This window comes from Lepisosteus platostomus, chromosome 7 (assembly GCF_059453375.1).
Source record: "Lepisosteus platostomus isolate fLepPlt1 chromosome 7, fLepPlt1.hap1, whole genome shotgun sequence".
Classification (NCBI taxonomy): Eukaryota; Metazoa; Chordata; class Actinopteri; order Semionotiformes; family Lepisosteidae; genus Lepisosteus; species Lepisosteus platostomus.
Genome location: NC_142617.1, coordinates 16,395,067 through 16,418,918, shown reverse-complemented (window position 1 = coordinate 16,418,918; position 23,852 = coordinate 16,395,067). Strand labels below are relative to the sequence as shown.

General features: G+C 38.1%; 1 protein-coding gene across 2 annotated transcripts in view; it reads left to right on the top strand.

Moving 5' to 3' along the window:
• The window catches only part of LOC148658389 (protocadherin-16-like), a 157,452-nt gene that overhangs the window by 5,787 nt on the left and 127,813 nt on the right, over positions 1–23,852 (top strand). For both annotated transcript variants that reach the window (XM_088639509.1, XM_088639508.1), the window contains one exon: positions 15,323–17,142. In XM_088639509.1, the coding sequence (XP_088495635.1) occupies positions 15,379–17,142 (1,764 nt within the window). In that variant the 5' untranslated portion in view covers positions 15,323–15,378. The remainder of the gene's footprint in view (positions 1–15,322; positions 17,143–23,852) is intronic.

Genomic DNA, 23,852 nt, shown 5'->3' with positions numbered 1-23,852 from the left:
ACCTCACAGAGCCTGAGCAGGCTGAAGTTCACATCGCAATCACCATACACAGGAAGTATTTGTCGTTAGCCGTCTGTTTTTCACTAGCAATATGACTTTACATTTATTACCTCTGCAACTTACAGTGTGGCACCTTCGAATATGTCCTACTACAGCACTTCCTGTGTATGGTGATTGCGATGTGAACTTCAGCCTGCTCAGCCTCTGTGAGGTTAGTAGGAGATTAAGATTCCAAACAAACTAGTCACTTAACTACAGTGCCTGTGAATGTACTCAAACCAAGAAAAAGAAAGCTGGAATACAGGAGAGTGTAAGATTCTGTAATTGTTGCACGGACATCTGCAAAAGACCAAAAGGTACATGAAAGTGATGAATGAACTGACAAAACAAATATGAGTGTCAGTCCTCCTCTGGATACGAATGACAGAGAGACTTCCATAAGACAAATGCTGCTACAGAATGACTTCTGACTTGCTTTATAGCTTTAGCCTCTCAGAGACTATATTCAGGAGATTAAATAGTACTATCTTTTAAACATTACGATCTTTTGTCCTATACCCACACTTGGTTACTTGGGTACTAGGTATGTCAGTCTTTTACATTAACACTGTCCTTTTAGCTTCCCTTTTCTGTTATGAAATCACACAGTTATCTATATCAGTGCCCTGTTCTGTTCTATTGTTTACTGTATATTTCCAATTTGATTCCTGTTTAAACCAGAGGTTTTCAACCTTTTGTGGTGGAAGAATGCCCATTTAGAAATCCCTCTCAATGAGGACCCCAAATGTAAACTTAAAATCAGATTGAAGACTACATCTTTAAACAATTGTCTGTTTGATATGAAATAATACGTTTCAAAATAGAGAATAGATTACAATTTTAGTGAGGTGGCGGCCAACAGAGTTCAGCTATAATTAAAGACGTACAGTATGAGAGTCTCTTTCCTCTTTGCTGATTAAATAAACATTTCTGTGTCAAGCATGCTTTCATCAAGTTGTAAAACCTTGTGTCATGTCAGTCTTTCATCACCTGGTGACAATTATACATGTGCTCAGTACTATATACAGTAGGGTGATATTGTGTTAAAAAAAGTTTATATATATAATATTTAAACCACATTGTGATTTAAATCTAATTACTTGTATTATTTGTTGATGGTGTACTGACTATATGGTTTCTATAAAAGGGTTGTGATTTCACTTGAGAGTTGAAAGTTGAGAGTATTAAGTAAATGTATAATTAAGGTATACTTCATGCAGAAACTATGGCTTACTAAATTCTAAGTAAACGGACCAAAGAATGTACATCTTATTTTTTAGCCAAATCTTACATATTAAAAACAGAGCAGCTTGATAGTGCTTTCAGAGTAGCTACACTGTATAAGAGTTTATACTGACTTACATGGTGCTAGTCTGAAGGTAAATGTTTTTAGTTTCGGGGACATGCTTCGTCAGTATTGGAGGATCAGAGGCCAATGAGGGAGTTCTTTGAATCCCATTTGAAAATATTTGCTGTATCCATCTATCCATTTTCTAACAGCTTTACCCAAAACAGGTCACCTATCCTGGCAAGTAATGGGCACAAGACCAGATACACCCTGGATAGGACACCAGTCCATTTCAGGGCACACACAGCAGAGCACTCAGAGGAAACCCATGCAAACATATGGAGAACATATGAATGCCACACAGACTGCATCCAAGAACTGGAATTGAACCCAGCGCCCCAGTGCTGCAAGGCAGCCATGCAAACCATTTGACCACCATGCCACCTGATATTTGCTGAGGAAAATTAAAACAATCATCACTTTTATTCACAATAATGTGATCACTGAGCTACAGTGAAAATTGACAAAAAGATTTCTATGTATAAAAAGCAAATTTAAGATAACTGGTAAAGGTACTCACTCAGGTGTAGCATTATGATCAAGATGAACCTGGGTCATGTCACCAGCTGGCTGTGACTGGAGATTCAGAGTGGCAGCTCACAGTTGACTTAGGGGAACTGGGGACAGGTTTGAGATTAAACGGCTCTGGCTCTCTCATCTCCTGGTGGAGCTCCGTGGGTGTTTGTAATTTTGTGGTGACGGCTGTGAGGGACTCATTTCTCCTTAATCAGCACTGAAACTCTTGTATGTCACTGCAGGGCTTATAAAATTCATGTCAAAATATGAATCCTTTGATGGGTGAGTGACTTCAAGCCGGTCTGCTCTTTCTCATTCTGAATACAGGGGCTGATAAAGTGAGCCAAGATGTAAAGATAAAATTGGTAAATTCCAAACTGGGTGGGTATCCTATAAAAAAAAAAAAAAACTACAGCTGGAGATTTAAATTTGTTAATATATCCTGAAGCTGATTAACCTACATTCACTTGTACAGTACTTTAGAATTTCGCTCAATATACAAATGGTGCCATGAATGTATTAGTTTATAAGGTGCAACTGATTTTGTTATGGGTATTGCAAGAGACTACTCTATAAGAGGCTATTAACTTTTTTCAACCTAGATTTGCTACGTTAATGGAGGTCAGGTGAGTTAAAACAAGAGGGACATAGTCTTGCAGTTACGATGGTGAGCAGGGACCGCTGCTAAAGCATGGAGAACGAAAAAGAGAGGGAAGATTTTTATGCTAGAACCGTTTTTATTTGACTTACCGAATTGAGAGAAATTTATAGAGTTTACACAGAAAACAGTAAAAGAAGTTGTCGAGTTGCTGGAAGCAGTTGAGGTCTAACTAGAGAGACTTTTATGGCGTTCCAAGGATTATGTCATCAGCCCCACATCCCAGAAGACCGCTAATTAATTTTTTTCCTTCTTAATGGTGTTTGCACGCGTAGTTGGCGTGATGGAGTTTGTTATGCCAAGAAATGAATTAAGAGGAATTATATAAACAAGTCATAAAAGTCTAACATAATGAATGCCAAAGATCTGAATGGCTTTTGCCTTCTGTAGGCTGAACCATTCAGAAGACAGCTTCAACAGAGAATCCTGTCACCGCCATACTCAAACTCCCTCACCTTGACATAGATAGACATCTTTTTAAAAGTCCACTGAGGAGCTCAAATGAATTCCTGGCTCAGTTGGGGCCAGTCCTGTAGCATCTGCTATGTAGCATATGCTATATCTACATTCCATTTTCAGCCTAGTGTGCCAGAGTCCTAGCACTGTCTTTCTCATTATAGGAAAGTTTGTTTTACCAGTTGAGCATTATTTCTGAACTTCACTAATCTTGTATATTTATTTCAGCAGATAAGTCCTAGGTATGGATATTTCAATTTAAGCTTTTCATTCATGAGCCACTTTACATAGGTGGCAGTTAGCTTGACAAAAGTTTATTATGGTATATTTGCATATTGTACAGTATTCCCATGAATATGCCATGTATATTTGTTTCTGAGTTTAGTACCCATGGCTCATGCTGTGCTTTCCATGTGTCTAATAGGACTTTGCTATTCCCATGACAGTATTTACAAGAACTGTTTCTTAATGATGCTGACGAATATCAATGTGATACATGTCCATACAGTATGTGGAAGAAAATGACACCTTTACATCTAGAACCGATAGAAGAAGCATGATGCATATAACTATGCCCAGATTAATTTATCTTAAACAAGTTAGGTATGATCATATTTTCTGAGGTACTGCACTTAGTTTGTGCAGGCTGAGTATAGTCATCTTGGGACCAAATCAAATCCCTTTTACTAGTGAATAATCATCTCTAGGAATTCGGTGGTTCCAGTGGTCTCAGTGAAGTTAAAGCAGATACCAAACCACTGAGATCATCAGGGCCAAGGTGCTGGGTTCCAGTGTAGTGTATTATTAATAAAAGGTTTAAATGAACACCAGATCTGATTTAAAAGAGGTTGAGAGCTGTGATCTCAAGCCCATTAAAGTTCCACGTCTTTCCTTGGTTTTCCACACCAATGAAAAGACTCATTTTTTATCTCACTTTTAATTTTTGGGCGTTGTCTTTTTCTTCAGCAGACATGGCAGTTCTTTTTCAGGCTGAATTGCCCTGCTAAATGTTCATTTATCTGTTAACACAAATTGGAGAGTGTTGTTTTGTAATCTACCATCTATAGTTTCTGAACCATGTTTTTAAGATGGTAGTTTTTAGTTTCTCTTTGTTTTTAGAATTCATTTTAGATGAGTTTGTCATGATTTCTATATGCCCCTTTCATTTCAGCCACAGACAAATTTCCAGTCTTAACTGATGGAGAATAATAACTTTAGATATATTTTTTAAAAAGTTCTAATGCTTTGTTGCTAAAAGTGGCCCACAGTTGTCTGGACCTCTTAACCTTTCAGGCTATCCCATCCGCACTAACTAAACCCATTGTAACATTTGAAATTGAAAATTGAGCCACTTACTCAAACATTTTGTACTTAATGATGTAATAAAATAGGTCAAAGCCAGTTTAAAGGCATAAGTAGTGTATGTTCTTTGAAGAAGCAGATCGAGTGTTGTGAACCAACAAAGACACACAATAGGAATGTCACTAATGGAGAACAGATACAGCAGGTGATTACTGGTTTCCTGTAAATACAATAAATAGAAGTGTCCATTAGACCATGAAGTGTGAGGTTTCATTTCATCATACTGTTGTTTGATTGGTCTGGGCTTTGAGTAAATCCACATCTGGATCTCTTAATTGTTTTTCCTGTCTTGGGGAGCCGCTATGTACAGTACGTGTTGAACATAAATGCAGTGGTGTGCTGGCAGCAGCATACAGGTGAAATGGGATAAGGACCAAGCTGGATACACACTGTAACGCAATTTCATCTCCATCTCATCTCATCCAATATTTCTTCATGTTTAAAACACATTTCTCCTTGATTTGTGCACAGTGCCAGAGGAAAGGGGGGTAGTAAAGAGGCGGCCGAGACCTGTGATCTTAAGCACATGGACATTCTTCTTCCCTTTTTGCTTTTCACATCAGTGAAAGGTCTTGTCTTTTATCTCCCCTTTTAATGCTTTGGAATAGGTTTTCTTCCCCTACGTGCAGCATGACCTAAATGTTTGGCCTTAGACAAAGCTGACTTTGCCAGTTTAAATGTACCCCTGCAGAGAACAGATTCCGTTTAGAAATATATTTGTTTGTTAAGCGCATACTGTTAAGAAATAAAATGTTTAATAGATCATACAGGAAAGAACATGAAAAACCCAAATGTTTTAAGATAATAGGAGTATATTTTCTTTGACTTACTGTATGCAATGAAATATTACGGGGGATGACAGTAATATTGATATTGTCCTATAATGCAAATACTATTTTTTTTATGATTCAGTTTGTTCAATTAAATACATGCGTATCTTGAACTTTCCTCCATTGGTTCACATGTAAAGGAGGTGTTTCCAGCACCTTCTGTGCCTGGTTAATGCGTGGCAGCAATTGTGTGCCAATAACCCCACTACACAGCAAATCGAGTGGAGAAGCGAGATGATGATTGACAAGTTGAATTACAGAAAAATTTACAGAACTTTGTGCAAGCACAAAGGAGAATTTAGCCAACCTTTAACTCTTTAGGTAAAGCTGAATCTAAATGGCATCTGACGTGCGTGTTCCATTCTCATAGTGTACTGTATATTGCAAAATAGATAAGGTCCAGAGAGCCATTTCCATTGCTGTTGGTGGGCAGCATAAGTATTGTAGTGGAGAAGCTACTTGGCCATAATATAATGGAATTTACTTAAATAGTATGATTCTTTTAATTAATTAATTGGTATAATCTGTTATCTAGTGGTTTGGTTACTCAGTTTTGTTCTGATCAGTGCTAAACTGTTTGAGACAAAGAAAGACACAGAAAGAACTTTGGGAGCTAATAATATTGTGCATGGGCAGTGGAACAGGAGCAGTCAAATCTATCTGATATCTGACGCACATAAAAAGACACATAAAATGTGTCACTTTTAGATTAGGCTTCACTCGTCTTGCGGGAGTTCAATGAGTCACAATCTCAGTTTAATGTGTTATCCGAAGAGCGCCACCTACAGGTCCACCATTGTCTCTTGCAGCAGCCTGGTATTTCATATACATGTAGATTTCCTATCATTGTAACGCTGCTAACAGAAGCCCTCAGGTGCACCAGGGAGTTACTTTTGCATCGATGTTATTTTGTTACACATATTTGGAGCAAGAAAGACTAAGCTAATTATGGGGGTTTTGTGGTGCTTGTGTTAAAGCTTTTTTATCCCCCAGATACTGTAGGACATAACCCATTTGTTATAAATAGAGGTACAGTACTCCACCCCTGTGAAGGAATTGTCTGTGCTAGGGGCTTGGTGATTTGGCTTAATTTAGCATATCAGGGTTTATTCCATCCGTGAAACATGTGGAGGCTAAACATTCATGTTTACACACCATCATAAAATATATTTAAACACTGGGAAGACCTCATTCTGATGACCTCTCAGACTTCCATGTGTTTCATGTTGTTTTATCAAGGTAAAATGATACAAAACAAATTAAGAACATTTGCACTATAAAAGCAGACTTATAAGAAAGGCTTCATTGTTTCATGAGATCTATATTTTACATACTATATACCAGGTAAGGTCAGTAAGCTTTGACCTTACGTGGAGTGTCTTGTACGAGCTTCATTTCTAATGAATGTTACATTTTCAAATGTAACGTACAGTGTTTAGAAATTTGATAAACTGTACTGTCAATACTGTTTACTGTTCAGAATGTAGAGTTTATGCAGCATTAACAAGATTGCTTTCCCTTATAAAATGTTTAACATAAGTACTGTAGTTAATGTTGATTTCCTAGGTGCTACAGGATGAAAAAATTTGTCTTTTAAGAGATGGAAAATCTTTATAAAAATGAAAAATGAAAAGAGCTATTCTAGCATTCTGTGGATGTTTTATTTTCATTGCAGTGCCATAGTTGAATAGTATTCGACAGTCCCTTTTACTTGAGATTGTTTAACTCTAAATTTATGTCAGGACTTTGGCACTGTTCAGGAAAGTGGAAGTATTGACTAATGGAACCAGGCAGTGAGTGAGTTCAAAAGTATTGTGTGTACTTTAATGTGCAATTTGTTCCAATCTTGGAAGAAGAGAACAAGTCAGCAAAGCAAGCAAATAAGATTTACCTACATATTTCAAGACAAATGTAGTAAAGTGAGTGGCTAATTTCCCTTTTTGGATACACTTCACTTATTTAAAAACATCTGTTTAAACCTCGCAACCTATCGCTTGCTCAAAAGACATTTTTGCATTTAAAAGTACTGTAAGTTGTCACATTCGCGTTTTTGAAAATAGCTATTTTAAAAGCTTAAGCATCTCCTGTAGTTATAAGGCATTAGCTACTGTTTTTGTGTATCTAGAAATCTGGTTTCTCTTTTTAAAGTTAATGGAAGCATGTAGTTCTGTAGTACCCAAGCACTCTGCTTTAAGGTTCTAAAAAACTGAAAACTTTAGATCATGTTACTTATTCTGCAGGTGCACTGTAGGTGCGTCTGCCAACATGCAGAAGTTGGTTTGTGTCCTTAAAAGTGTTAAAACTGTTTTTGAGCCTGTTACTTCATTATCACATTTGAGACAGAATTAAAACTAATGATTGCATTACCTGCATCTGACTAGCATGAATGAATGCAGACTATTGTTCGCTTTAAACAGGCATAAGCCTTTCATGCAGTTGGTTTAGGATTTTATGCTTGACTTGAATGTGGTGGTGACAGATCTTGTGTGATCATGTAAAAAGACTTTAAAAATGTCTCTGCTAGCAAGTTAGGATTTAGTAGTTATTTTATAGGGTCTATGAAGACATTTGAAGGTAGTCAGGTGAAATGAAGCACTGTCCATCTGGATACTTCAACTGTAACAGACTTGAGTTTATATTAGTGGAAAGGTGGCTATCAAAAGTAATACAAATTTACACTTGCACATGAAAACATTGATTCCACAACTAAACATTGTTTTTATGCTCCTCAAATCTGGAATTGAATCTTGGCCATATTGCCCTCTAGATATACTGTAGATATAGATTCAGTCTGGCGCTGGCTGAAGTTTAGGCTCAACTTATAGTTACTTACAGTCAACTGCAATTTGGTTGAGTGCCTTTAATGGTTGAGCTACTTCATACTTTTGTATTAAGACATTTAGAAATAAGTACTGAGAATATTAAAGATTTGTCTGTGATTTGTTTTTCAGAATGTTGCATTTACTAATCTGAACCAATGCATAAGATCTATTAAGATGGCCACTATATGTAATCAGTCTAATCCCTTCATCTTTATCTCTGTAGGTAGTTCTTTCAAAAACAACTGTCTCACTATTCTCAGATAAACGGATAAAGTAACTTAAATTCAACAAACACTGTGAGTAATTCCTGTTTTCTTACATAACAGCCAAAAACATGTATTTCAGTTGTGTTAGGAGCTTGTTTCATTTGTATGGCTGATTGTATGTCCCATTCATTTTCTGAGCTTGTGTTGTATTATTGTACAGTTTTCTTTATACAGTAGAGAGCTGTCAGGCTTGCTCTCTTACTGTCAGTGTCTCCCTGATTGGTGTATTTGGATTATGTGAGCATCCAATGTTATCATTTGATTGTTGTGTTGATGCAGATGCAATTGAACCTCCGTCCTCAGTAGCCTTAAATACAACTTCAGGTATTTATATTTTTACCCCTCCTTTGCTGAGAAGTCGTTTTGACCTGTGACATTAATTGTTGATAGTACTGATTTTCTTGTTTTGAAAGTGTGGAAATGATAATTAATTTTAGTTCTTTTAATGCAAGTGTGTGGAATTGACCAGTGTATTTCAATTACCACATTCCTACTGCATTACCGGTGACTTTTGGCCAAGTTGACGATTTCTACATGTACTGTATAAAGAATCTCTATGAATTTAACATGTAATGCACATGAGCTGTGTTTTGTTACATTCTAGGTGTTGGTAGCCTTGTGATAAAATTCCAAATTGATCCTTTGGTTAGGTGATTAAATAAAAACGATGTGGTTGGTTGAAGCCTTGAAAAGAGTTTTCCAGTCTTTTCTCGGAGAGAGGGTGAAGCACTCTGCATTAATCTTACCCATTTTAGAGCGTGTTTTCTTAATTTTCTGATAATGGTGGAGATTTCGTGGTTTATTTGGCTCAGTGTATGGGGTTAATTGTAAATTGGGTTCTTAATGCCACAGAATTGCCTTTGCTTGCATTTCAAGATGATCAGCATACAGTATCATGTTATGTATTATTTCACATTTTACCTCAACCTTACTCTGAGTGTTGTGTACCTGATGTTGGGTGCTTGTTGCATTGCAACAATATTGCCCCTATATAAACCTACTGCCCAGTGTGGGGCTTTGGAATAACAGTCTGCTATGGTTATTAGTGCTCAGCGTAAGATGACTTGGTGGTTGATTTTAATGGATAGTTTGAAATTATACCTATTGCACAGAAAATCACATTTTTCTTGTAATTTCTTGAATTATTGCAATATCAGACCCTTTCTTTTTAAAGACAGCGAAGGATAAATCGTAAAATGTTGATGCTTTAAAACAGCCTTTTGGGCTTGTGGTTACAGTACAAGCCTTTGAAAGCAAAGCCACAGATCTTTATGTGTTCACTTTCACCAAGAGTAAATACTGTTTGAACAGTTGTGAACCTTCCTTTTTGTTCTTTAAAACCTTTTCTAGAGGGTGGAAAAGCTTTAGGAGAAATAGGAAGAGAATTGAAGCTGTAGGTGTCAATTGCCACGCTCGAAAAAGCCACATAATTCTGTCGTGATCTCCTCTCCAATTTTTAAACAGTTTGTCTGCAATGCTGACAGAGTGAAATTAGCATTGAAATCCTGTGTGCACGAAGCTGGCTTGCCAGCAGACCCCAATTACAATCATGCTGAGCCAGAGAGAGAGCAGGGCAGACACCGTGGAGCCCTCCCTGTCCAATGCTTAGAGTCGCTGAAAAACACTGTCACTGCCCTGCTCAAAACGGTACACATTCCTACTGCAAAGACACAGCCCCGCACAGGTGAAAGACATTGGAGCAAAATGCTGGAACAATTTACTCACTACTGCCCTACGCTAGAATACATTTTTCATTCTCCTTTTTCCCCGATGAAAATAATTAATGCTCACATGTTAGCAACTCCTCAAAGGAAACACAAGAGTGTTTCACAGGCAGAAGGCAAAGGAATTAAAAAACGAATTACCTAATGAATTGCTAACTCTGTGACTGTTTTTGACTGCAATGCTCGCAGTTTCAAATGATTACTGCATTGTCTATAGTCTGCCTACTATAGTGGGTTACGTTTCACATAGGTAACCTATTCATAATCAGTACTTTTGTTCACTGCTTAAAACAATGTAGCCACTGCAGAGACTGAATATAGGACTGCATAGAGTGGCTATTTTCAAACATGCTACTTAATGTTAAAGCTTCAGAACAAAGCATAAAACTTAGTTTTGGTTTTTCACTTACATCTGGATTCCTTAATATATACCCACAATAAGTTTACATTAAAGGAACAAAAGTTTAGAATTAAGTGGCTGATTTCCTAATCATATCACTGCTCACATGTAATATAGAAATTCCCCTTAAATCCACTAGGAGGAGCCTAATAGATCTGTTTTACAGTAGTTCATTCTGTGTAAGTGTAGGATAAATGCCTCTTTTGATTACCTCAGACAGCCAAAGCCCTGGATAAGACTATTTCTTATTGTATAGTATTAGAGTGTTTCTGAGTGTTACCCAGAAACTTTTTCACCACCAAAGATGGAGTTTTAAGGTCTTCTTGCTTTCCAAATACAGAATAAAAGAAGCACCCCTGTCAACTTGTCAATGTGTAGACATAAAGAAAATATTGACACCCTCGCAGTTTTCTCCATGTCAAATATTTGAATACCATAAACCGCAGCCAATAACAAACCCATACACCAGCACAGTTCTTTTTAGAAATTAAATTCAGATTAACTGTAAACTCTGCTGTGCTTCCAACTGTTAACACTTTCTCAGGAATTCATTTTTCTTAGCGTGACTACATCTCTGCCATGTGAATCCTATTGCGGACTTCTCTACATGCCCTACATTTGGATTCTACCCCAACTTCTTAAAGTTGCTTAATTAATCATACTGTGTTCTCAATTGGTAAGATTATTTAGGAACATTTTACTGTTTGTTGTAGCATAGCTAATATGACAATTGATTCAAGGCAGGGTACCCCCTAAAATATTTTCAGGCCTGAATGAGTTAAGGTTAGTCAAATGAAGAGACCACTGAAGTAAATGAACGTTTAAGTGGGGGTGAATGTGAATGGAGGACACTGTAGTCCTCTGGGGACTGAGCTTGATAGCCCTGATTTAGGCTGTGAACTGTGGGTACTGGCATTACTTACTGGTGCCTGCATGCCATATGTGTGCAGACAACCACAACAGGCAGGCACCATATTGTCTCAGAGGGGAGTTCTTCACCTGTCAAATGGCCTGGATGAGGTGTGTGTCATAACTGGTCCTGTTTAATATCTATGATGTAACACAGAAAATACAAAAAACAAACCCTGGAGCTGCAGTGTCCTCTTGGCCTAGCAGTAGCTTGTAAGTCGTTAGTTCTTCATCCTATGGAGGCCCATAAATATACTTCAAGGCATTTAGTAGCTGTGACTCATCGCTTTGACGCTTTGGAGGACTCAGGCTAGGGGGAAGCTTGTGGGATTTCGCTCTTCCAAACTGCTGCCTCCCCTCCTTCTGCTCCTCCTGCTCCTCCTTCTCCCTCAGCTGGGGATAACGGCCATCATCCCCTGCATTTGGGTTCCGGCTATTCTGTGGATTTTGTTTTCCACAAGCAGATTGATTTTTTGGGGGGGGCTCTGGTCAGCATTTTGTCTTGTGGCTGGGGTGGTAGCTGCAGAGCTGATTGTTTTGGAAGTGGTCAGAGCTCAAACAGGAAGGCTGTGGAAAAAATGTATAGTCCCTTGGTATGACCACACCTAGAATATTGCAGTCGGGTCAGGTGTTACGGTGCCTGGGTTTAGGAAGAGTTTGCTAATGTGTTTACAAAAATGGGAGGCATGATCAAAGAGGATTTTTAATTTAATTTAACCTTAATCAAGTACAGCTGGTGGATGCCTGACTACCACAGTGCAGCTATGATTGTGTTGCAGTCTTCTTCCACAAATTTGACTCTGTTCAGGCTTTCAACCCAGTTTTCCAAGAGAAAATAAACTAGAAAAATGACTTTGAAAAGATACCGCACAGTTCAGTTGTGTAGAGATATTTGGTTGCAGTGATTTTTAAAGTTGGAACTGTAGAGGGTACAAATATTAGTGCTCTGTTCTGTATAGGTTGCGGCTGTTCTTTGAGGTGCATCTCAAATTGATTAATGATGTGGAGTTTATGAGCTTCTTCCTGGAGTGCAAAATTCAAAATGGATTCTTTTGAAGCAAATAAATAGCAGTCAGTTTTTCAGGATCAGAGGAGAGAATAAGGGAAAGTGGAAGGAATTCCTTTCCATCTGGAAACGGTAGTGAATATTCTAAACTGAATCAGATGCCCTAAGAATTATTAAAATCAGTGACAGGTTTTTTTAAAGTAGCCTTGGGTTAGATTGAGTTGATTTTAAAGGATATCAAAAAACAAATGTCATTGTTGCACAGAAGGGTTTGTTTGTGGATAAAGAAAAATATTTAAAACATTCTATTCAGTGGATTTTAAAAGACCCTTATGTTCTAGATTTCTTAGCCCTTAATGCTTTTGTGACCATTGTATTTGTGGAGTAATATTGAATGAAAATGCAGGAGTTTTAATTATTTAATTCTTCAGTGTGTTTGACACATTGAAAATGTGAAAGACTTCTCTTTCTTTTCAGAATTGTTGCTTTAGTATGTCATATGTGGTGCTTTTTTTAAAAGCAAAATTGCAGAAAAAAACACCTGTAGCTGGTTCCAAATTTCAATTTCAGCATTTCATAGATTTTAAAAAAGCCAGTTTAAGCTTTCAAAAATGGGAGAAAAATTTCAACACAATTTTAGAACTATTCAGTGTAGCTCAACTTTAATTTTGTTTCAAATGTATTTTGCAAAGAGGGGACATTCCTAAAGTGAACACCCTAACAAACGCGTCTTAAGAGACTACTCAATATTGTAAACGCATTCAATGAGATCTGCTCTGACAGGCCTCACACCCTCACTTTAAATGAACATCAACATTCTGTCATGTCCCAGAGTTTCTATATAACGGGTCTGTTCACAAGACAGGTACCTGTGGGTATATTAGACGCCAAATGCAAGCATGAGCCCAGACCATCAAAATATTGGACCTGTCTCTTCTTAATTAAAAACAAATGTCAGGATCATAAAGAATCTCCCCATCTCACATCTTGGCTAATATGGGAGGGCTGTGGTCAGAGTTATTTTTCCTTCGAGGTAGGGGATTGCTATACGTCACAGGAATGTGAGATTGATGGATTGGGTATTTGAAAGAAACGTACGAAAATGATGTGTGTGAAGGATCTATTGCATGCTAAAAGGGTTGTGCGGTCAGAATGAAAGCCCTTGAGAATTGGGTAGCAGGTTTTTTCAAGCTATTTTACACTTGGGGAAGTCTTCAGTTTTCAGAACGTCAACCTGCAGTATATAAGCAGTGCTCAATTTTTAACTTTTGCCATTAGAATTCTCTGTTTTTTGCAAAAGTATTAGTGACTTCTACAGATGAGAGAGGAAGTTGGTTTTGTTGATGTGTATTTACATGGCAGCATACTATGATTTAGTATTTTTCTTTTATCTTGTATGTTTTCTTAATTCATTTTCCTTCTGGAGTTGAAACATCCATGCAGCTTTTCAGATGTCTGTTTTCATTTCAGTAATGCTCTGGCACACAGGGCTCTAGCACAAAAACAAACAGGGCTGGATTGTCCTGTTGTGCAACCTATTGATAAATCCCTGACCTTTCCTTCCAGTGACTTCTTCTCATGTTGTATTTCTGTTTATCAAGTTTAAATTTCCTTTATCGCATACATTACGTTTTTTTTTTTTTTGCTTTTTGGAGATTTTTTCTTTTTTCTCATAAAATTGTGCCCGTGTGAATATTTGTATTATTATGACTTATGCTTTATTTGCTAAGTAACATTTAAGCTTGATCTTTTAAGGCAGGTTTATGTTCTGGAGTTGCACGTTGCTTCTTTGTGATCGATCAAACTGTCTTTATAGTGGCCTGCATAAGTATTACTCTTTCTCTGTATGTTTCTGATAATGCAACATACTCTTGAGTTCAGTACAAAACTTCTTTGCCGTTTGATAATAAATCTATTTTTGTGAGCTCAGATAGTTTACTATTATAGTGTTACTAGACTATATATTGTATAGCTAAGTATTCTTATGAACCCATTCATAAGACTTTGCCCCTAGACTGCCTGAGACGATCTGCTTCTACAGTATACTCCCTTAACACTGACTCACAGTGACAATCAAACACAAGGAAAGTAAGAAAGTGTGGATGGATTTCCCTCACCCACCTACCCATTGAATCATTTATCTCTTGTCACAGTGTCACTTGTCAAGTTTCATAGTGGGATTCATATAGGAGGTTCAGAGCTTATTGAACGACAAAGATATTCTTCATTGATATTGTGGCAAAAACTTTGGCCAGCCAGGAACTGTCAGGGGTTACAGGAGCCAAGAGCACTCTGGGCAACAAACCCTAATTAGTTGCCCTGGTGGCACTGTAGAAATGTGCTCCACCACCAGGAAAGTGCCAGGGACAGTTTTGGTGACATGCCCAAAAGCTCGAATTCACGATGTCTGGACCCTAAAGCTCATTGTGTGGTCTCTGAGAAAAACACAACAGAACATTTAAAAAGTGTTGATTTTTTAAATGAATCACAGACATTGGTGGTCAAACTTTGGCTTATGTATTCCATTTTTATTCTTCTTTTGCATTTGTGCGTCACATTTCTGGGATAAAATATTTAAATGGAATATCTGAAGCACAAAATAAAAAAAAGATCCTTTCTGTAGCAGTGATGTAGGTAAGAATTACTAGATGAATGTTTTCCTAGTAAAACATTTCTGTTGGAAGAAGAAAAATGATCGGATATACCAGTTTTGATCTGAAACGTTAGTGTGATTAATGGGTTTTATTTTGCACTTCCACCTCCATAAAGAAAGGCTAAATTGTATGTAAGAATCTGGAGATACTGATCAGTATTTGGTGAATCCAATCCCTTATGAAGATGGGTTTAACAGTTACTTTATTGCAGAACCACCAAATACTGTAAGTGACATGTAGATTGAGGTGTGTTTGTGTTCGGTGTGCTACAAAGTTTTTTTTTCAGAAAACAAATCTTAAAATAGTCACTTAATGCTCTTTTTTTCCTACAGGCTTAACAGAACCACTCAACAAGACGTCTTTGCCCGGGGGTTTGAGGGAGCTGGTGATGGATCCATTGCATAAGCAGGGTACTTGGAGCAAAAAAATGCTGCTACTATTCTATGTGGCCTTGGAACTCATAACTGTCCACTCCTCCACTGTCTTGGGTACATTAGACTTGCAGTTGGATGAAGAACAGCCTGCTGGAACTATTGTAGGTGACATCAGTGCTGGGCTGCCCCCTGGTACCATGGCTACACTGTTCTTCATATCTGATCACGAGGGCACTGGGGTTGGTAGTGATTTGGACATTGACGAAACAACTGGGATCATCAAAACAGCCAAGGTTTTGGACAGGGAGGTGAGAGACCATTACAACTTCATTGCAGTCACCATGCACGGACTGACGGTAGAGGTAACAATAGTAGTAAATGACATCAATGACCATGCACCAGAATTTCCTAAGAAAAGGGTCACGTTCAAGATTCCAGAACACACAGCAGTGGGCACAAGATTTTCTCTTGATCCTGCAGCAGATGCTGATAAAGGTCAGTTCACCACTCAGGGTTATCTGATAAAAGATGGCAACATGGGACAGGCTTTCCGCTTAGAGACTAAGAGGGGCTCCAATGAAGTTTTAAATTTGGATCTAGTAGTCAATGCCATCTTAGACAGAGAGAAAAGGTCTTCGTACACCTTGCAGCTGGAAGCTTTTGATGGCGGTTCTCCTAAGAAGACTGGACAGATGATCTTGGATGTTTCTGTCCAAGACATCAATGACCATGCACCTGTCTTCAACCAGAGTCGCTATCATGCCCTCATCTCAGAAAACATGCAGCCTGGCAACACCATATTGCAGGTGTTTGCTACAGATGCAGATGAAGGGGATAATGGACTGGTGCTATATGAGATCAACAGGAGGCAAAGCGACCCTGAGCACTATTTTGTTATAGATCCACGCACAGGCGTAATCACTCTCAATAAGCCACTAGACTACGAAATGAGGAAAGTCCATGAGTTGGTGGTACAAGCCCGGGACAATGCAAGCCATCCAGAAGTCACCAATGCTTTTGTCACCATCCACGTCCGTGATTACAATGACAACCAGCCCACAATGACCATCATCTTCCTCAGTGAAGATGGCTCCCCACGCATTTCTGAGGGAGCACAACCAGGCCAGTACGTAGCGCGTATCTCAGTGTCAGACCCAGATTACGGCGAATACCCCAATGTAAATGTGACATTAGAAGGTGGAGATGGTAAATTTGGTCTGACAACAAAGGATAACATCATCTACCTCATATGTGTGGACAAAATCCTAGATCGAGAAGAGAGGGATTCTTATGAGCTGCGGGTATTTGCCACTGACTCTGGGACTCCCCCTCTCAGAGCTGAATCATCGTTCACTATTCAGGTGACTGACGTCAATGACAACCCTCCACTTTTTGACCAGCAGGCTTACAAGCAAACCATTCCAGAAGTGGTGTACCCTGGAAGCTTTGTCCTTCAGGTCACTGCGAGAGACAAAGACCAGGGTCCCAATGGTGAAATCAATTACAGCATCCTTCAAGACCATGGGACCCATTCAGATTGGTTTACTATTGACCCGGTCACCGGAATAATCACCACGGCCATGGAGCTGGATTATGAGACAGATCCCAAGCCGAGGATCACAGTGGTGGCCACTGATGGGGGGCGGCCACCTCTGTCCTCCACCGCTGTGGTTAACGTGGTCTTGCAGGATATTAACGACAATGAGCCTGTTTTTGGAAGCAATTTCTACAATGTCTCCATCAAAGAGAACACAGCTGCTGGAACGTGTTTCCTTCAGGTAGGAATTTCTATCTCCTCTCAAAATCGATTTAATTAAATACATCACCTTTGCTTTGGTATAGAAATAAATTTGATTTTGTTTTTTACAGTTTGAGTGACACAACAAACACATTGCCAGTCTGCAACACAGGCATTTGTACAGGGAATGAAAATGTCCTTAATAAGAGTCTACTTAATTTTGAGTGCAAAATCTTATTTTTTGTGGGTGTGTGTCACCACAATGCAACGTGTTATGTTTTTCCAGTATCCTGCTGAGGTAGACACTAAGTTTAAAAAAGCTGTAATACATTAAAATGTGTTAAAATGATATTAGCATTGTGCTCTGAATTAAGATACATTTTTCTGTAAAATCTGTTGGGATTTTCCAATACTAATGAGGAGTTCACCTGCAGTCCTTGTGTTAAGAAGATTTGCTCAGCATTGGCTGTCCTTTACTTCACCTCTGTAGGGAGGTTGCTACGGTAACTAAGACAGTATAAGGAACTGCCTGGGGAGTGAAAATACGGGACTTTGCACTTTACTCACATCTTTGGATGTTGCTGTCTGACGTTTGGGATCAACCAGATTCTGAAGCATTCTGTTTTGAATAAGAACCGATTCCAGTCCAGAAAACCGCGTTAGTTGGCTCTTATCTGCATGAAAGAAAAAAATGAGTCCTGTCAGTTGTCAAACAGATAAGCCTCTGTCTTATATTATTAAGGAACAGTGTATTCAAGACATCAACCATGGATGACAGCAGTTAAACCAAAGGGCCTCATCATTTAGAAACGTCATGTTCTCTCATGTCGTAGTGATGATCACATGGGGAGGGAGGGTAGCAGTTACCATAACTCTTCAAAGTATTCAGGTGTTTGAGATTCACAGTAAAGCTTTGAATCATTCAGAAAGGAAAAAGCTAAATAAACACTGGAATTCCTCATTGTTACAGGTTCACTGAATTTGTTCTTCAGATTTTTTTTCTGGTGGTGTTCATAAGCCAGAACGCAGACATGGAGAGCATATCTGACTGAAGGCTTGGCAGACGGTAACTTGGCCCACAGGCTGCTCCACAGAGAGTTGGGGCTTTGACACAGCTCTAACAGCTCTTGGCCTTTGTGTAGGACTGGAAGCTGCTCTTGGTCGCCTGGGAGGTCCCTTGGAGCACCACGGGCAGTCTGTATCATACAAAAATCAAAGAAATTTAATGGAAATTTGTGTGCAGAAGAAGTACCAAAGTTTTAAATGTGCCAAGACACTTGAATGGAATACATGTTAATGGACAATTAGAAGTAAAGTATTTTTCAGAAATCTAAGTTTTGAAAGTAACAAGTTATCCACATAAATGGATTGATTTTAATAAAATGAAAGGAGGCTGCAATAAAACTATTTTTGTAGGCACAGCAGTTGATAATTGTCTTTTTCCATTGATGGTAGCTAATCAAAGTGTTCATTCATATACTTATGTAAAAATGCCAGGATGCATTGTAAAGTCCTTTTAAGTAATAGTTGTTAACTCATATTGCTTATTAGTGTAAAAACAGCTTTTCATTTAGGCTAACACATTTTTTCAATGTGTTTGAAAAAGTATTTTTCTCACAGATCTTTTTCAGCTCCATTTGGTGTTAGACATGCACTGGCACCAATTGTTAGCACAGGGAACTCAATTCTTTCCAGGCATAGTACAAAATGCCAGCTCTCAACCTCAAACTCTTATTACTCATGTTAGGAATTTTGGTAAATGCTCTTTTTAGAGCTTTGCATCACAAACACATAATCTCTACTGGATTTTCTTATTTTTTTCTTCAAATCAGACAACGGGGTATTATAATAATTTATCCTGTTGAAGGATCATAATTATGCAGATGAAAAATGATCTAGGATCATTTCCACAAGGTTATGGGTTTAACAAGGATAGTCACAGTTTATTTTAGTCAACCATAGTGTTTTTTTATATATACTTCTGTTTTACCTTAAGATACCGCATGGTGCATTGAGATTTAGGACTATTCTATAACTGTTGACCACAGACATGTAGTCCACCCTGCCTGATGACAAGACACTCTGTTGTTAAGATTTCCTGTAACTCTATAATGCTGGCTACAGGAAACTAAGAGAAATAGAAACCAAGCTGGGAATATATAGCTACAGTTGTAATGCCTTCTTAAAGAAACCTAGAACTTAACTTTAAGAGTTTGAGAAAAACATAAACTACTGTAACTGTTTAAATTTAATGAGTTTCATTGTTTTAAACCAGATTTAATGGATTTTTTTGAGCTTTCAAGTTTGTGTGCCTAACTGAGTGCCTTCTTCTAATTAGCTAAATGAGGAAAACGATTGGTGTTCACACTCTGTAAGAAGTATAATTACGATATCATTCCTAACAAAATAATTAGGGACCCATTTGTTGGATCATGAATAATTACCTACAGACATGGAATTCTTAATGAAGCCATTTAATTTTTTCAACACTATCATTAACCCTTCAAAGTTTCTGGAGTGAACCCATGCACTAAGTGGTTAAAAGGTTTTCCAGGATTTGTTCTCTTGTTCTTGTTCCCAATACTTTTTTAAAGTAAATTTGTGGAATCCTGGCCCTTAGGTAGTATGAGACGTTCACAAACGCAGTAATTGTTCTTTCCGAAGGTTCTGTGAGACAGTTCCGTTTGAGGAAGTAGTGAGCAGTAGAAGAAGAATTGTCTCTCTGTCTAAGAGATTGTTGGTTATTGCCTTGGTACCGGCAGTAAAGCGAGACTGTGTCTCCAAGCTCCGGAATGGGGGAAATGAAAATCAGCAAGTGACTGTGAAAGGGGGCAGAGGGATATCCTTCTCTGTCCTGAAGTCTGCCTCACACTACATCCTTATCTGATCGAACCTCACACCTTATTAGAAACAACTGAATACAAGCCAAAAGAGTGCACTTCAGTTTCACTGCAGACACGTGTGGAATAAAATGATCTGCCTGTTATCGTCTCCATGGGTTCATGAAAACGTGGCAAACAGTTCTGTCTTCCTTTATCAGGAATGTGAATATTAAATCCAGCTATTCATATGTATTAACTTTTTTTAACGGTTGATTTGCAGCCTGATTCATGGACACTGGCAACATATCATTAGGAGGACACTGTGAGGCTTACCTTTATCAAGAGATAAAACAGAATAACTGTAATTTGTAAGAATTTAAACATTGATTTCTGGTTGGGTTACTCCCAATTGAAATTAGCAATTTGTTTTATCATCTAGACTTTATCTTTTTGATCTTCATACCAGCATAGAGAGGATGAGAGCCATGTACAGTACACTTCTCTCTGAATTGTGTGCTCATCAGACTCAAGTCTGTTAAAACTCTAGGGGAGCTTTGCTCACTGTGCCCCATTATCGGGGGAATACCTTTAAAGTCATCTAATAGCATAGTCCCAATTCAGTCCTTTAATACTTGAATTTATAAATTATAAATTTGAAGTGTGCTTCAAATGAGCATCTTTGTTGGACGAAGCACTCTGTGGAGCACTCTGAGGTTTTTTAAACAGACTTCTATAAATCGAGTTTTGGTGCTCAAAGTGTTATGTTAACCGGTGAATGCATTCTCACTTAATTCTTGAGTGCATAAGGCTAATATATTGATCTTTCACATCACAGACAAATAATTTAGGAGGCAAAGCCATTAGAGGATTGCTGTCTCCTGCTGTAAGGTTGTTATTTTTAGTCCAGTGGCATGCACAGCTGAACCTTGTCAGGCTTTCATGAAAACCTGGTGGTATTAAATGGTTTTTCCACAAAATTTGATTTGCTGGTTAACTTGATGTCTTTTATGCTACATTACCATTATTTCAGACTAGAAGTTTTTTTTTCACAAGATGCTCAAGTACAGTATATCATTTGTCTCTGCACTTAATAGTTTTGCTTTGTGAAATTAATTGCAGTGAAACCAGCAGTGGGTGCCTCTCTGCCTGCAAGCACAAATGCATACAACAGTGGGAAATGCAGAATGGCAACAACAAAAATTGACTAAGGACCAGAAAGAGAGAATTAGAAAGGGGTGATTGTTTTCTTAAAACATAAGTATAACAGTTGAGCCTTGCCTTTTTTTAGTGTTGGGGGCTAACCACAAACTTCCTGGAGTGACCCTCTCAGACAGGTGCTTTTTTAATGTGTCTGCTTGTCCATAAAATGAGAAAATACTATTGCACTAGTGCTGGCTGTCAGAATAGTCTCATCTGAGGTGTGAGGTAATATTTTTCCTAAATCCGCAAGGAAAGACTAATCATGTTTAATGTAATTGAGGCTGGGTGAACATCTGGATGTGTGGAGGGTGTTTGAGCTGGAGGAAGCTGCCTGGGGCTGTTTCCTGTAACTCAAGAGCAAGTCTGTCAGACTCACTGATACCATCACCTTCTGAGCCACGGTCAGACCTCTACCCTTCTGTGCTTATTATGCTACCAGCTTGAAAACAACAGAATTCTTTATTTAGGGTAAAATAATCAATAATACCCCTTTATTCTTGAAGTAATGACAGTGAACAAAGCTAGTTATGATCTAGAATGTGCTTTGTGGTCATTGTTTCATTATTCTACTGGTTTAATTTGGTTGATGTTAAGTAGCATTTTGGAATTATTACTGGCATCACAAAATATCCAAGCCTCATTGCTAATTTCTAAACATTCAGCTTGGAGAAAAAATCTCTTGTTTCATTTAGCCAGGTCACATTAGTTTAACTGTAACACACATTTTGGATTTTGCTTTCTGAACAGCTGTTGCTTTCAGTTTTGAAAAATGCAGGGGTTATATATGCTTATTCAGGACCTGTTCACATTAGAAATGTGTAATTTATAGAAACACCCTTGATAGTTCTTTCATTCAGTTCCCTTAACTCACATTTACTGTTTTACTGCTTTTCCAGTTGCTTTACAGTACTGCATTTTTAGAATTTAAGGCATGCTTTTGTTTAACTTCTAAATTACTTTTATAATACAGCAGTTGACAAAAGTTAGAAATCTATTTGCAAGACTTTACTCAGGTTTATTTCATATTTGGTACTGTTATTCAAGTTTAGCTTGAATACTTAAATATTTTTAAAGTCTTTGTGATGTATTATTTTTGAGTTGTTTTAGTTCAGGTCACATGCTTGAGAATTATATTCTTTGTCATTTACTTTGTCACACACAGTCACAATATTTCTTTAGCTGATTTCCTGGAATATGTGGATTTAGCCAGTAAGAGCCTTAGTAGTATTAAAGATTAGAAAAAAAGCACAGAATAGGAGAATCTGACATTCATTCAAACTGAGAAGCAATATGGCCATTTAAATAGAAAAAAAAGTTTTATAGGAACAGCTTTAAAAATACATTCTTGTCTGTTAGTGACCATCAGATCATTGCATTGTTGTGTGCCTTTCAGTTCTGTTAGTGTAACATTGTTCCTTTTGTAGTTATTAGTATGCCCTTATTTTTAATGTCAAAAAGCGAAGGCCATTTATATGTGGGAGTCAACATAGGCCTGTGCAATAAAGATGCAGGGAATTAGGCAGAATTCCAGTAAGCTTGACTAGAGCAAAATGATAGTGTGAAATATTTTCAAAGAATCTCCATTTTAATAAGCTGAATAAGCCGCAGAAAATATTAAATGATGAAATTGCAATGAAGACCAGCTGGGAAAATTATGTTCTGTTTGGCTGATTTCACAGTTTCAGAGTCTGGGGGTTCCTGTGGGCCCACTTAGGGTTGGTTTCACACTTGACCTAAAGAACTCTGTATGATTAAAGTGAAAAAAAAACCTGCTTCACAAAAACTTAAATGTCTGACCATCTTTTAAACCTGAAAACTAAAGTTCTAAAAGCTGCATTTACAGCCTTTTTTTTAAAAAAAGGCATGGAAATGCGGTATATGAGAATTTGTCTCATAGAGTGTCATAGAGTGTTGCTCAAAAAGCGGCACAAGAAGAGGTGAGCAAGGGCAAATATTGTCTACAGTGAGAGTTTATAACATTGAGTCTCATTTTCAGAACTATGTAGTCATGCAGGTAAAGGTAACAGGCAGCATGGGTAAAAATGGCCTTTTTATTTCTTTAGTTAACTAATGTTTTGGCAGCATTTTCAGTCAGACTAGGATAGCTGAAGACAGGTGGGCAATAATTGACATATTTGCCCCTCCTTTTCCACTAACTGCATTTGGCGGTTTGTGGTGTAAAACAATATGTATTTTTTCTATTTGGATTCAACATTTATTTTTGTTCTACTCACCCGATATGGAATAGCCTGTTGTCTCTCCTTCATATCTTGGATCACCACTATGAACCCTGTGACCGCACATGGGGGAGAATGAGGAAGTGTAGGTAGATTCCTCCCAATTGCCCACAGTTGACCATGTTTCGCCTTTGAACACCTCACAGACAGTCTTGTCCTGAAAGCTCAGCCCCAATTGGAGGAAAGGTGCATCTCTCAGCCAATTGTTTGCACACGTTTGCACACGAGAAATCCTGGTCACAGGTTTGCTGTCACATTTGGGTTATAATAGTTAAAATAATAATTGCTTACACTTATATAGCACTTTTGTGACACTCCACTCAAAGCGCTTTACAGGTAATGGGGACTCCCCTCCACCACTACCAATGTGCAGCACCCACCTGGATGATGCGACCGCAGCCATAGTGCTCCAGAATGCTCACAGCAAATCAGTTATTATTGGGGAGGAGAACAGAGTGATGAAGCCAATTCTTGATGGGGATTTTAAGGAG